Here is a 14717-nt window from a genome sequence, read left to right as displayed (position 1 = left end):
TATAATACTTAAGTTTTCATGCTAAACTTTTTTTCAAATGTGCAAAGTAATAAAATTCGAGAATTATACATAGAAAACAACCTGCATAAATATTTGTGCAGTCCAGGACAATGTGGCAAACGATTAATAAAAAAAAGTTTCAATTTCTCTCTATGTTTCCAAATGCATATCTTAAACTAATTATTTGCAATCATTATTTTTCTTGCACATTTGGCTCAGACTGCAGAGACTGGACAATATGCAGAATGCAAACCTTTCTCCTCCTGCAGCTGTGAATCAAAATAAACGACGATGATAATAAAAACGTGAGAGTGCAGCTCCAATCTGCAGCAGACTGTACCCACAATGCACAGCTAGGCTAGCTGCTGTAGCGGAGTAAAAACAACAACAACAGGCTACCTGCGAGCGGCGGCGGCTGCATGGAGAGCCACAACCACGAGCACCGGGATCTCACGCATGCAACGATATTCCCCGAAACCAAAATGCACCTTAGCCGTATAATGTGAGTACGTAGGTTTCTGTGCACCGGCTGAAGTGATATTAGTTCATTGCTTTGAGGGGGACACTGTTTGAAAGCTAGCTAGCTAGCACGCTAGCTCTCTGCGTCTCTATGTTCGAGCGTCTTCCGGCAGCAGTGGCGGCAGCGGCGGTGCCATGAACAGTGGACTCCCCCCTTCAGCTGCTCCGCTCGGGGGTGCCGGGATACCCAATGTCAAGGTGAAGTTTTGCCGATATTACGCGAAAGACAAAACCTGCTTCTATGGAGACGAGTGCCAGTTCCTGCATGAGGATCCGTCCATGGCCAGCTTGCCGCTGCACGGCGGCGGCGGCAGCCCCGTCCCGCTGTCCATGGCCGGGGGTGGCGGGACGCCAGCGGGGTATTCCCTCGGCGGCTCAGCGACGGCCTGTCCGGGCGGCGCGGGGACCGGGGTGCCCAAGAAGAGCGAACCATTGGGGCCAGCGGGCACGTCTCTGGAGGGGCAGTTGTTAACCAGTGAGTAATAATTGCTGCAGGACAAGGCCGCACACACGATGACTGACGGTGACTTCATTCCGGGGCCTCCCGGAGCTTTGCTCAACTCTAGCCCGAGGATCCGCCGCGGCCTCCTCACCCCAAAACAAGCGTGACACCGAAGTCAGCCTCACATTCAGAGCCCTCTTGTCCAACACTTTTAACCACACATTTTTATGTTTTTACTCTATTTGCTGCTGAAAATAATAGTCAGGTAATGTTTACAACTTAATGTTTCGAAAGTTGACGTTTTATGATTCTTTGAATGAAGCTTCATTACCCAGGTGCTGATTATAAACCCGTCTTCCAGCCTCACAAAGTTTCAGCTTAGTTTATGGTTTATCTTGTAAAACTGGTGTTCTGTTTGAGTAATGCTGGAGATGACACCTGTTGACTACCTCTATCCATGTCTAAATCATAAACCATGTTATTTGCACTTGTCAAACTTGCCTTGATTTATCCCAGAGAAACTGAGCTGCTATTTACAAACCTCTGTATTATTTGCTAAACACTTGTTCGAGTTGAGAATGCAGAAATGGATTACATTTAACACATTTATTTAGCAACAGACCTAAAGTCTCATGTAAAGTTAGTTAATATATACATCATTTCTTACAAAAATTGACATTTTGTAAATGGTTTTAATAAACCAACAGATTAGATTAAATCCCAAATAAATTCCATAGTACTCAATATTTCAGTTGATGATCTCTGTATTATCATTTGACCTCCTAAAATGACCCGTACATCTGGAAGGAATAAAAAAAACTTTAATCTGGATATACTTTCCAGATGAACTTGAGGCTTTATTTGAAATCTCTTGAAATGCAAAACCTGGCGTCTGACTGACTTCACCAAGTTTTCCCTTAACTGAGACTATGATTCGGAGGCTAACTTCAGCATGCTCAAACAACGTGGTTACATTTACCTGGTTCAGACCTGCCAGTGTGCAGCTAAACACACGTCGCAGTTTTTTTGTTCTTATCTGCTCTGTCATCAGGTTTATCTCGGTGCTGTTCGTTGCACCTGCTTCAGCTGTGGCCACGCTGCTGCAGCTCACATGGGGAGGCCTGTTGTTTCTGTATGACAGCTGTGGGTGGCCGTGGACGTTAGCTTTTAGCCAGCTAGCCTTAGCCACGCTAGCTTTCAAACAACCGCTTCTACATTTAACTTTGCGTAGATTGGTTAGTTGTCGGTGTTGACGTGAAGTAGCTTACGCTATCCCTAAGATAGTGTGTGTGCGCGTTGTTTCTGTTTACACGCAAGTTTTGCTAACACGAGCTATGCTAGCTTCTCGTGGGGCTTTGTTTTTCTTTTCTTTTTTTTTTTTGCTACATGTTGCCATGTTTGCTCCGCGTAAACAATTCAGGTGTGAAGGACTATGCACGCTAAGCGGTCGAGGCTGCCACAAACCGCGAGCTGTCAGTAAAAAGCGTGTGTGTGTGTGTGTACACGCTCGCAGTCAGTGGCTAAAGCAGCTCTGTTTACACGCTTTCTAATTAGCTCAGTGATTGGCTGAAGACGCTCAGCGGGACTGAAATAAACATCCACACTTTAAACCCCAAAGCACTGCAGTATATCTGGCTGATATTTACACATCCAACTTAAAAAGAAATATACAATTAAAGTGCAATGCATTTGTCACCTGTTCAGTACATGAGAGTTTTCCCAGGATTTGACTATAAGTTTTAATGCTATGTTGACATCCAGCTTTTATGCTGTAAAGAAACAAGCAGCCCTTGATGAGCGGCTCAGTAGAAATAAGTCTTGAGGGTATGTTGGTTAATTGTTTTCAAAATTATCTGGGTCTTTCACTTTTGGAGAGATTGTGCTCATTTTCAGTGGTAATGGTGTTTTTTCGTGTTTTTATAGGTTGACTAGTTTCACGTGATTGAAAAAAGCTTGAGGTGCCCAAATGTGACTGTATAATATTAGAAGTGCTGAAAACAAAGTGCAGCACATTAAAATGATCCCTGTAAACAAAGTTTTACTGTCTATGTGTGTCTAGCTTTTCCTTGTTGATGCCACCTGCATTTTTCTACATAAACGCTGGTTAAACTTAGGCTGTGTTCTGTCTTTGCTTACTCAAATGTTTTATCATTCACAGTCCCGGGAATGGAGGGCGCAACCCTGAGTGATGCCAATCTTACCAACTCTTACTTCAGCAGCAGCTTTATTGGGGTCAATGGGTTTGGAAGCCCAGCAGAGTCTAAATACTCAATGATGCAGGTACAAAAGGGAGTCTGGAGAGACAAAGTTAGTGCAGACGTACAGTCCTACCATGATTTTCTTCACTTATGACAATGCAATGCTCAGACCTAGGCAGCACTGTTACCTCATGCAATCTTTTACATAGTTAGGTATGTCAATATTTTATGATTGATTTGTATTCAGATGTGTAATTGTATGAAAGTGCTGGCTCATATTATATGATTCAACATCAACACACAGGGTTCCTTTTGTGACACTTGTACTGCTGTCTCTAGCGAATGACCACCAGCAGCAGCTCTCCCAGCCTCCTCAACGATGGTGCCAAGAACTTCAGCCACAGCGCTCATGGTAATCTGGCCTCGGAGCTCTCCTTGTATTCAAAGCTCATCCAAGTATCACCTTTTTTTTTTAACTCCAAAAACTTGTTCCATCACAGATCCAGTTAACTCCCCGACATCCTCACTGTTCAGTGACTTTGGTGCTCTTAGCATTTCCCAAAGGAGGAAGGTGAGTATTGTACAAAAATAAAGTATATCCCATCTCGCATGAGTATGATGTCCAGCACTGTCTTTATCATGAACACTTTTTTCAAAATATATATATTTGTTGTGATGTTTTACTTGTTCTCAGGCTCCTAACCCGGCAGCAAGTGAGTTTATCCCTAAGGGAGCTCCTCGTATGGCCACCATGGCTCAGTCCACTGTCCAGGCCTTCCCCTCGCCTCTCTTTGCACATCCTGGTCTTAGCAGCTCCACGGCTGCTGCTCTGGCTCCAGGTAGGCCTTTCCTGAAACGTTACCAACTGAGAAAACCACCTGAACATATTATATTTGTCCCAGTTTCTACATGACTCAGTTTCCATCTTTAGCCTCGAAATGGTTTAAATTCAGCAAGTATGGGAATTCCCTCTTGTATACAGTCACGAATGTGGTCATTAACGAAACTAAGTTTTTTTTTTGTTTTCTTTTTGAACGTTTACTGTGAATGCTGCGTCCCTTATCTTCTTTTCTTTTTCCAATCTTAAACTCCAGGTATGTCTTTGTCAGCGGGATCTTCCCCTCTGCACTCCCCAAAAATCACACCGCACACCTCACCGGCTCCACGCCGACGGAGTCACACCCCGAACCCTGCCAACTACATGGTGCCCACCACCGCCTCCGATCAGGGCACGCACATCATCCAGAAAGAGACTGTAGGAGGGACCACGTACTTTTACACAGACAACACCCCAGCGCCGATGACAGGGATGGTACGTGTTGAACTTAGAAGAGCACAGTGGTTGATGGACTCACTCACTCAATCAATTCCAAATATAAGGAATTAATTCAAGGAGTTGGCGTTTAAGACTTACCAATGCCATTGTGGCTAACTCGGGGTTATTTTTTTGCTTTCGACGCCATTTTTCGATCCCATTAAAACTTTCATTCCACCTCAGTCATTTGCATAACTGAAAAGTACCACATTCCTTTTTTTCTTTTCGTTTAATAATTGGATTGGTTTTCATTTCTCAGTAAATAGGAAGTTGTGCTTTTCTGGTTTCTTTGCAGGTGTTTCCTACGTACCATATCTACCCTCCCACTGCGCCACATGTGGCGTACATGCAGCCCAAAGCCAATGCCCCTTCCTTCTTCATGGCTGACGAGCTCCGACAGGTACAACCCAGCAGTTTCCCCTCACTGACTGTTTCAAGTCTGCTCCGCTCGCTCTGATGCCGTGTCCTCTTGTTTTCCCTTCAGGAGTTGATAAACAGACATCTGATAACCATGGCCCAAATCGACCACTCTGAAAACCCCGGTAAAGCTTGGACTCCGTTTGCGATGCAGAAAGTATTCGCTGATGTGATTATTTACATGTGTGCAGCAGAATGAGGCGGCCTAGCAATGAGCACGGTTCTGTCTTTTTTTAAAACTCATAAAAACATAAAAGATGATGTAGATTCTCTGGCGTTGGTGTTCATGCGTTAACCAGCGGAGCTTATTTATAAAATGTACAGGTGCACTGCAGTGAATTTAGTCACGATCGTACCAAGCCTGCTGTTTGTGGCCTCTGTGGGTCCTGCTTTCTGTCAGCTGCACAGTTTTCCTGTGTCAGCTGCTCAGGCTGCACTAATGGGCTCAAGCTGCGAATGGTCCTGTCACAAATCTCCAAATAGCATGAAAAATAGAAATTTAATGTTCCTTTGCTCACTGGTTACCCCAGAGGTTCTTTAAATGTGGGAGACTGAAATGCATATTTCTACATTCACCTTCACACACACACACACACACACACACACACACACACACACACACACACACATACACACACAGTGAAACCACTTGGCTAAGCTTTGTTGTGCATTGTGATCGAGAGCCGATCTGCACTGGAGTGTTGTGTTTTTGCCACGTGTGAGATTTTTTTTTCTTCTTCATGTTTTTACTTTGTGGTGTCATCTCGTGCAGACGTACCTTCTGAGGTGGACAGCTACCACAGCCTGTTCCCCCTCGAGCCTCTCCCGCCACCAAACCGGATGCAGAAGACCAGCAACTTCAGCTACATCACCTCCTGCTACAAGGCAGTCAACAGCAAAGATGACCTGCCCTACTGCCTGAGGAGGATACACGGTACAAAGATCTGCACGACTTAGATATCCGCTGTGTTAATGCTGTGATGACGTGACGGTGCGTCCGTTCAGAGAACTAAATACAACGCAGCCTAATTACAGTTAATTCCTTGTGATTTTAGATGTTTCTTTAGAATTGACATTTCTTTGTAACCGATTCAGGATGTAGTGATTGTGTGAGATACACGTATTTATTTTTTCAACATTCAGGCTTCCGCCTTGTTAATACCAAGTGCATGATGCTGGTGGACATGTGGAAGAAGATTCAGCACTCAAACTCCGTAACGCTGAGGGAGGTCTTCACCACAAAGGCCTTTGGAGACCACTGTGAGTTTGGGCTACCATCACAGTATTTTGTGTTCTTCATCAAATGCTCCTGTATATTCCCAGGTCAGTTTTATGTAAAACGCACAGAATAAACATGCTGCATTAACATTGGAAGTGTCATGAACAGGTTAATAATGATCTTCCACAAAGATCTTGTGAGTAAACACGACAAGGGAAACAGTCTCTGTGCCAAAGAAACTGTAGGCAAAGTTTTCAACGGGAAAATGTGGGGAATTTAGTTGGATCTGACTTTTGTTTTGCTTTTCTCCCGCAGCGTTGGTGTTCTCTTATGACTTCCATGCAGGTGCAGAAACGATGTTCAGCAGGCACTTCAATGACCCAGCAGCAGACTCGTACTTCACCAAGAGGAAGTGGGGTGAGCTGATGTTGTCTCCCTTCCCCCTGAGCTCCAAAATAGACCCAGCAGCACCCCTCTCGATGCCTCTCTGCACCCTCCACTTCATGTTTTGAATGTGTTTGCTTGTTTGACATTGAGTCATCACTCAAATTCAACTTTCGTACGTGTTGTGATGGATTTCGTACAGTGATGCTCATGCAAGGCACTTAATCAGCACATGACTGTAGATTTTAGGAGAAAATGGTTTGCTGTAAATGAATGTAAACGTTTATGATGTTAGGAGTCTGGTTAGTGGCCTAGTGCGGCAGTTGGTGGTTGTGCGTTTGCGAAAGGGACCTGGTAATAGAGGGGAAACTGTGGTTGAAACTGATCTTGGGGCAGGTGTTGCTCTAGTCTACCTACAGGAATGACAGTCGAGACAGAGGAAGCAAAACCATTCAGAACATGGCCTCGTCTCTACTGAACACCGATAACAAACCTTGATATTCAAGCAGTGTTGAACCAAATGTTGCTTTACTGCTAATGCGTAGTGAGCAGGCCATGAAGATTGATCATCTCTGTTGTGGTTTTTCATATTGCTGTGCACAGCCTAGCACTCACTGTAAATTGACACAACTGTGTCAGTAGATCATGGTTGCATTAGATTATAAGCAAGTTTAAGTGTCACGGTTTTTCGAAGCGATACGCCGCTTCAGTTTGAGGTTGAATTCATAAATCATGTCAATGCTTTTGGCGTGAAGACGTGTGTCTCTGTGTTTGCAGGGCAGCATGAGCCTCCCCCGCCGCGGCAGCACGCAGGCCTGCTCCCCGAGTCCCTCATCTGGGCCTACATCGTCCAGCTCAGCTCGGCTCTGCGCACAATCCACACCGCCGGCTTGGCGTGTCGCGTCATGGACCCCAGCAAGATTCTCATTACTGGCAAGACCAGGTGAGAACTCGGCAGACATGATTTGACCATAGATGGCTGCATAGAGAACATCCTGAGTTTAATTTTGAATCGGAGGGTGTCGATTTGGCTCACAAATCGCACGAAAAGCAGAAGAATATTTTCAGTTGAGGCTTCCTTTTTTTTTTTTTTTTAGTTGTCCTCAACTTTGTGGCCGTTCACATGTGAGAACGACATGCCCGCACGCTAACGATGTGAATACTGTCTTGTTTCTGAAGGTTACGGGTGAACTGTGTTGGGGTGTTTGATGTCTTAACGTTTGACAACAGTCAGACCAATCATCTTGCCCTGATGCCACAGTACCAGGTACTTCACACAGTCTGACCTGCGACAATACGGGTTGAAGACTCATTTAAATGAGACGATACAAACTCGTATGTATTTTTGTGTGTCTGTGTCTTTTGCCCTGTAGCAAGCAGATCTTGTGTCGCTAGGCAAGGTGGTCCTGGCTTTGGCGTGTAACTCATTAGCTGGCATTCAAAGGGAGAACCTGCAGAAGGCCATGGAGCTGGTGTCCATCAACTACTCTTCAGACCTCAAGAACCTCATTCTGTAAGAGGGGGGGGTGCAGCAAAGGTTATTTATGTCATGAAACGCTCCTGTTGGGACTGTTTACACACAACAAAAACTTAGTCGCATCTGCTCCTTCTAATGTGAAGTCCCAGCTGGCGGTGCATTGATCTGCGCAGCAGGTTTCCTGATACAGACGTCTTTCTGCGTTAAACGCAGGTATCTGCTGACCGAACAGTCTCGCCTGCGCAGCGTCAACGACATCATGCCGATGATCGGAGCCCGATTCTACACGCAACTGGACGCATCGCAGATGAGGAATGATGTCATTGAGGAAGACCTGGCCAAGGTACCACGACCGATACTGATCATGATCCAGCAATAGCGAGAGGCAGTGTGTATTTCAGAGACGTTCGATGAAGCATGGTTCAGTTCTTTGAAAGCTGATGATTTAGGGAACGGACAGAAAAGGGCTGTGCTCACACAGGATGTGTTTTGGCGTGTTGTGGGCTTCACAGTCTCATCTTGAAATGCAGTTTTCCCCGTATTGGAGCGTGAATGTGTTTTAACAACTGACCCAACCCTGTTTTCTGTCTCTTCTGCTTCAGTTTCTATTTCGATTTCTGATTCTCAACTAATATTTCAAACTAAATAATGTTTCTCAATGCATGATTGGGGAAAAAAAATGGAAGCAAGCAAAATGTAGCTTGAAGTACAAAGATATAAAGATATGATCCGCTTTGTTCTGAAAACGTCTGTTTTTGTTTTCGCTGCCTGTGATCTGCTGCTATCTGCACTCCTTGTCAAAGTCTTTCCGGCTTTCGGGCCTTTTCTGCTTCATGCTGCTTGTTGAATGTGTCTCTGCACACAAATGACGCGCAGTGCAGGGGATTTACTCGCTGAATCCTTCTGTTAAAGGTTGCTGTACATCACATCTATGTACAGAGGACCAGACATTTGGCGGTTTTGTTTGTCAACATAAATCAATGATTAAAAAATAGTTTCCCACATACCGATCCACACATTTTATAATGCAGTGAAGAGTCTCCCGTCGCACAATGTGCAGCAGCGTTCAGCAGGACATAACCTCAGTGGCAGTGATTCATGCAACGTCCGAACATATTCAGCCTGCAGCTGTTTGTCTCTGTACACAATAAAGAAACCACTGGTGAGGTTTACACACCGAGAACAGCTGAGCATGTATTTTTGCATGAAGGATCCATCTTTCTCGTTGTTTTTTTGCTGAAGTTAAAGCAAATGGCCATCATCTAAACATTCAGTTCACCTTATCATCCCATCATATATGATCACGTAACTTCAAAACACACTGAATCATCAGTTCCAGAACTGAAATAGTGGGAAAGTCCACAAACAAACATTGTCTTGACATGAGCTTATCATCTGCAAACATCTGCTCGCTGGGTGCCTGATGTATCGGGCAGAGACAGAGTTTCGTGGTTTTGCCTCTTCTGACCAGAACGCCGATTACCAAGGAAGCGTTTATGCTGTCTCTGTGTGTCGTATCAAGAGCGAACCAGCCGCGTTGACTCTCTTTCTACTGTAGAAAAAAGGTTTGGTTTAACTCAAACTGAGCAGTTTTCAAAAGCACTTTTTTTTTTGTTTGCGTTTTGAAATATTAGATGTTACGGCATGTGCAATGTGGTGAAAATGTGACATTTTGAATTCTCTCCAGATGGGTTTTGGGGTGTTTTTGATGAGGCCAGTTACTCTTTTGATGTTAAAAAGTGGATAAATAATCAAGTAAGGAGCATTAAGCACTGATGGAAGAAAGCGAGGATTATTGGCTGATTGGTTTTCAATTATTTCCATTTGGTCCAACAGTGCAGAAAGCGATTGATAAGGTGAGACAGGCAGAGAGGAAGGAGGAGGAGGACGAAAGGCAGGAGTAAAATAAATCTGCAGAGATGAAGGTGAGCTTGTTGGTATAATCTGTGGCCCAAGTCCAACATTCAGCAGTGCTGAAATAAACCTCACAAGAAATTAATAGAAATTTGGTTTGTGCACAGGTGTTTTTGTTGTCGGAGGTTTGAAAACATCTCACAAGTCTTTCTTTAAGTTCAGAGATGCGATTGCGTCGCACGATCGTGCGTTGAAGAAGCTGAAGCTTGTGGTTCATTTTCAGGAAGGAGGAAGTGTGTCCTGGACCAACAGACTTCTTCCACACCATGTATGGAGAGAAAGTCGAGTGGCTTCAGAGGTTTCAGTTTCAGACGGTCTTCCCTGCAGGGATCCATCTTTGTAGGGAAGAACTGTATTTCAGATTGAGAAATTCTCGTCCTGCGTGTGTGCAGTAATGTGTTTGTGTGTTTATTCAGCTCAAAGTGGGACGAATCGCCGCAGCTGAGCAGAGTTTATTTTTCAGTCTTCTAATAGAAATTATATAAACACGATGCATCAAACAACTGTTTCCTGTTTGCAGGAGGTACAGAATGGCCGCCTCTTCCGCCTTTTGGCCAAACTGGGCACCATAAACGAGCGACCAGAGTACGTAGCGTCCACAAAGTGTGTGTTGGGTGTGCTTCCATTTGCTCTCGGTAATCTCACTTTGTGTGAATCAGGTTTCAGAAGGACCCGACGTGGTCGGAGACGGGCGACCGCTACCTGTTGAAACTATTCCGGGATCACCTGTTCCACCAGGTGACGGAAGCAGGGACGCCGTGGATCGACCTCAGCCACATCGTCTCCTGCCTCAACAAAGTTAGTGTCCTCTCTCAGTTCTCATTTTACTCAAAACTCAAAAGTAATGTAGATCGTAACAGAACTCACATGCATACAGATGCACCTACACCACATTCTTTTTTGTTTTCAAGAAAATCCTGCATGCCATACCCCATAATGACAATATAGAAGTTCTTTTGAAATGTCCTAAAAGTGAGCTCAGGTTCTTCCTGTTTCCGCTGCTCATCCTTCAGTTCTACAGCTTAATTGGAGTCTGCCTGTGGTAAATTCACTCGGCTGGACTGGATTTGTTAAGGCTCACAGCGTCTAGAGTCAGATTGAATGTTTCTGGAGGGATGTGAAAGGTGCTACGAAGAGGAAAGAGCCGCTCAAACAGAGCTGTGCCACGCTTATTCCATCATGTCGAGAAAGACTTGAGGTTAGAAATGTTACCAGATGAGCGTCAAAATACAGAACAAGAGCCGTGAATACTGATGTTAGATTTTAATAACTTTTCAAACATTTGATTGAAGTTGAAATTGAGGGGGGAAAAATTAACTTACTTTTAGAATAAGACTGTAATCCATGTACTTTCCAAAGCATTTTATGAGCCAATAAATAGCTTAACTTCCCTTTAGGTTTATCACAATCTGTTTTTTAATCTTCACACATTTTGTTTGTCGTCTGCAGTTTCGTGCAGTTTTTGTGTTTCTTCTTATATTCACGTTTGCTTATCTCAGATTTATCGGGTACGTGACTCAAACAGGAAAGGTTAGCTTTACTTGGAATCGACTGTCATTTCAGTTACTGCGCCGGTAGATAGTCTGTCCCTTGTTGTAACTATAAGTCCTTAAATCGTTTAATCAAAGATCAAGTAGCAGGAGGGGCTCAAATGGAGTGCAGGTCGTTATAATTAAAAATAGAAATGAAACCTTTTTGATGGAAGTAAAAGTAAAGACCGACAGGCTGTGACATTTCCACAACTCGGATGACGCCATTCGGTTTAAATATCTGTCAACATTTCCGCAAAATTAGACGTAAGTAGAGATATCTTGCCGCCCAGCCCGTGTCCTCAGTCACCTTAAAGTTTAATCTTGATTAGTTTGTTTTTAACTGTTTTTCTACTATTAAAACTAAAAAGTTGGAAAAATAAAGTTTCACGCTTTTACTGGCAGGACTGTAAACAGTCCAGTATTATGAAAGATGGCCGATCGTTCCTTACTAATGATGGGAACTTAAGAGCAGATGTCGCAGTCGGCCGACCACAAACCACCTGAGGTTTCCATCTGACAATGTCAGAAAAGCCTCAGAACTCATGCCCTGGTTGTGCGTTGGTGACGTGTTGAGGTGTCGGGGTTGTAAACGGTCTCTGTTTGTGCAGCTGGACGCCGGCGTTCCTGAGAAGATCAGCCTGGTCTCCCGGGACGAGAAGAGCGTCCTGGTCGTGACCTACTCGGACCTGAAACGCTGTTTCGACAGCACCTTCCAGGAGCTGCAGGCCGCTGCCTCCGGCTCTCTGTAGCGCCCCCTTCGGGCCCGGAGTGGGACCGCCGGGACCCGAAGCACACTATTGCACTACAGTGGAGGACCAGGCTGGCGGAGGAGACATCAGCACGGTGAAGGCAGCGGGGCAGGGCTTCGTGAACCTCAGTCACATACACTGACCCTGTCCACCAGGAAGGCTTTTCTAAAGTGTATTTTTTTTAGTTTTCCTAAACCCTGCAGCTGAAAATCTATTGAAAAAAAAAAAGAAAAAAAAAAAGAAAAACATTTTGGGGGGTAAAAAAAAAAAGGACTAAAGTGGAAGCTGTGACGAACGACGATGAGGACATTTTTTTAGAATTTGGGGAACAAAACGAGAAACAAAACGTGAGGTTTTGAACTTTTTTCCTGCTTTTATTGTTTATTTCTACAGTTGGGGTTTATTTTTCTGAGGAGGATGCACTAAGATTTTAATTTTTTTGTTATTTTTTTATTTTTATGAATAAGTGTGAGTGGCCTACAGGGTGCACAGAGAGCTAAAGTCTCACTCACACACACATACACACACACAACACACACACACACACACACACAGAAACACCAGAGCAGACTCAGAATTGACACAAGAAGACTAGAAAACCCGGCTTTCTGTCGACTGCATCTTCCTTCCGGTTGGAGACCACACCCCTTCGTTGTGACGCACTTGAGACGGGACACACCACTCAAGGCTTCGGGTGCGGCGGGACGACCCCCCCTTCGCCTTGGCTGTTGGTTCCCCCATAAAGAAAGGACAAACCACTTGGGTGGGGCGGGACGGGTTTGTAAAACTGGAAAAAATAACAGACTCTCTGGATGTTTTTGGGTCATGAGATTACGGAGCATGGCGTTGAACGCGCGGGCGGGGCGATCCGTGACGGGGAGGGAATTGCGGGTTTCTTTTTTTTTTTTGCTGGCACTGAGGAAGGGGTGTCTTCTCCCGATGCCGTCTACCGAGTGTTTGTTACGTATGCAGCAGCCGCCTCTGGGTTAATGGACGCTATCGTGACATCGACCGCACAGATTGGGTCATTTCTGGTTCTGCTGTCCAGCACTTGGGTGTAGCCGGTGGGTGAGACTTGTGTCGAGGTGGAGCCGCAGCTGCCTCTTTGTGGAATGTCCCCAATTCGTCGCCCACCCGTCCTCTCGCCCCCCAATGTCCCGATCTCGCCTCTCCCTATCTGTTTCTCTTAACTCGCCCACTTTTTTCCTTCCTGAAACTCCTAAACTTCACTCCCTCTCGGGAGATCTGGGCCCCAAATGATGCTTCTCTTTTTCTTTTTTTTTTTTTTTTTTTTGTGACTTTTTCCAGCTGCTTTTTCTCTTTGCTCAGCTGTTGTGCAGGAATGCATGATGGGAAAACAGGAGGGCAACTCATTTTTGCCTCAGAACTGCTCTTTATCATTCTGTGGACCAATTCCAGCAGGGGTTTAGGTAAAGGGAGGGAGGGAGGGAGGGAAGGGTAGGGGTGGGGAAAAAGGAAAGTATAGGAACTGGGCACCAACAGTGATTTGTTTAATTTGACTTTTAAAAAAAGAGAGAGAAAAAAAAAAACCCATCACGTGCTGGAGACGACGCGGTGACGCTGGCTGTCGCACTCGCTGGGACGGCTTGGATTTCTCTCAGGACGACGAACAGCTGGAGGGGGCCCCGATGATTGAATGTGTTTGACTGTCGTCGGCGGCCCCCAGTCCAGCCGGGTAGATGAGCTTACAGTGGAGCGGGCGGGAACGTCCTCAGACGGAGGCGTTGCGATCATGCTGCGAGGGATTTCAAGTTGCCCTGAAGCACAGATCGATTTCCATTTCAATTAAATCGGGAGAAGAAGAGGCAAAAAAACAAAACAAAAACCACACCTGCTAATGAATTTGGTGCAAAACTCACAGGTCTGCCAGACCGCCATTCTTGGTTCCTGTGCCTTTATTTTGTTGTTCGAATGTGTAGAGACACAGAACAACAGGGTCACATCCTCGAACCACTCTGTCTAATCTATTTCAAGATGTAATCAAGAACCATGTCTTGGTAGCAGTCAGTATCTACGCAAACCTTTTCAGCTTGTCTCGAAAGTCGGCCGTCTGTTCTCGAGGGCAAAAAAACAAAAAACAAAACGAACCTGCAGGGAGCCGGCTGTTTTTAGATCATGTACAACTTCCTCTGTTTTAGTGAGACACACCGACAAAAAGAAAAAAATGACATATTTGGTGAATGTGGTGCTTTAGAAAACCTTAAATACACAGACCCGCACACACACTTTCAACAACACCCACGTGCCCTCGGACTCGGCCAGCACAATGTCAGTGCTCTCATATCGCTGTATTCCACACCACCGCGCGCACACACACACACACACACACACACTCCAGTTATCAGTGATGACCTTCTTCTTCTCCCCGACATCAACACACCTACAATCACCATCTTAGTATGTTTTATGCCCTTCTTGTGTTCTTGTCTCAAATTTTGCAATATTTGTGTGTACAGCAGTATTTTAATAAAGAATACCAAAAGTGATTCTGATGTGAGACGGTTTCTGTTTTTACTACTCAATACATCCA

The 14717-nt window shown here is 44.9% G+C and overlaps 1 protein-coding gene across 1 annotated transcript; it reads left to right on the top strand.

Annotated features, from left to right (window-relative positions):
* Positions 1-384: 384 nt before the first annotated feature.
* pan3 (poly(A) specific ribonuclease subunit PAN3) lies at positions 385-14674 on the top strand. The gene is made up of 18 exons (XM_030099976.1): positions 385-994; positions 3120-3241; positions 3499-3571; positions 3660-3730; positions 3854-3998; positions 4254-4471; positions 4770-4874; positions 4959-5016; positions 5664-5825; positions 6035-6151; positions 6426-6527; positions 7272-7437; positions 7674-7761; positions 7868-8007; positions 8185-8314; positions 10406-10470; positions 10545-10683; positions 12026-14674. Exons 1-18 carry the CDS (start codon positions 655-657, stop codon positions 12164-12166), a joined length of 2382 nt encoding a protein of 793 aa, XP_029955836.1. The 5' UTR covers positions 385-654; the 3' UTR covers positions 12167-14674.
* The last annotated feature ends 43 nt before the right edge of the window (positions 14675-14717 follow it).

The sequence above is a fragment of the Salarias fasciatus genome, chromosome 9, assembly GCF_902148845.1.
Source record: "Salarias fasciatus chromosome 9, fSalaFa1.1, whole genome shotgun sequence".
NCBI classification, from domain to species: Eukaryota; Metazoa; Chordata; class Actinopteri; order Blenniiformes; family Blenniidae; genus Salarias; species Salarias fasciatus.
Note: the sequence above shows the minus strand (reverse complement) of the source record. Positions and strands in the feature narration are given on the sequence as shown.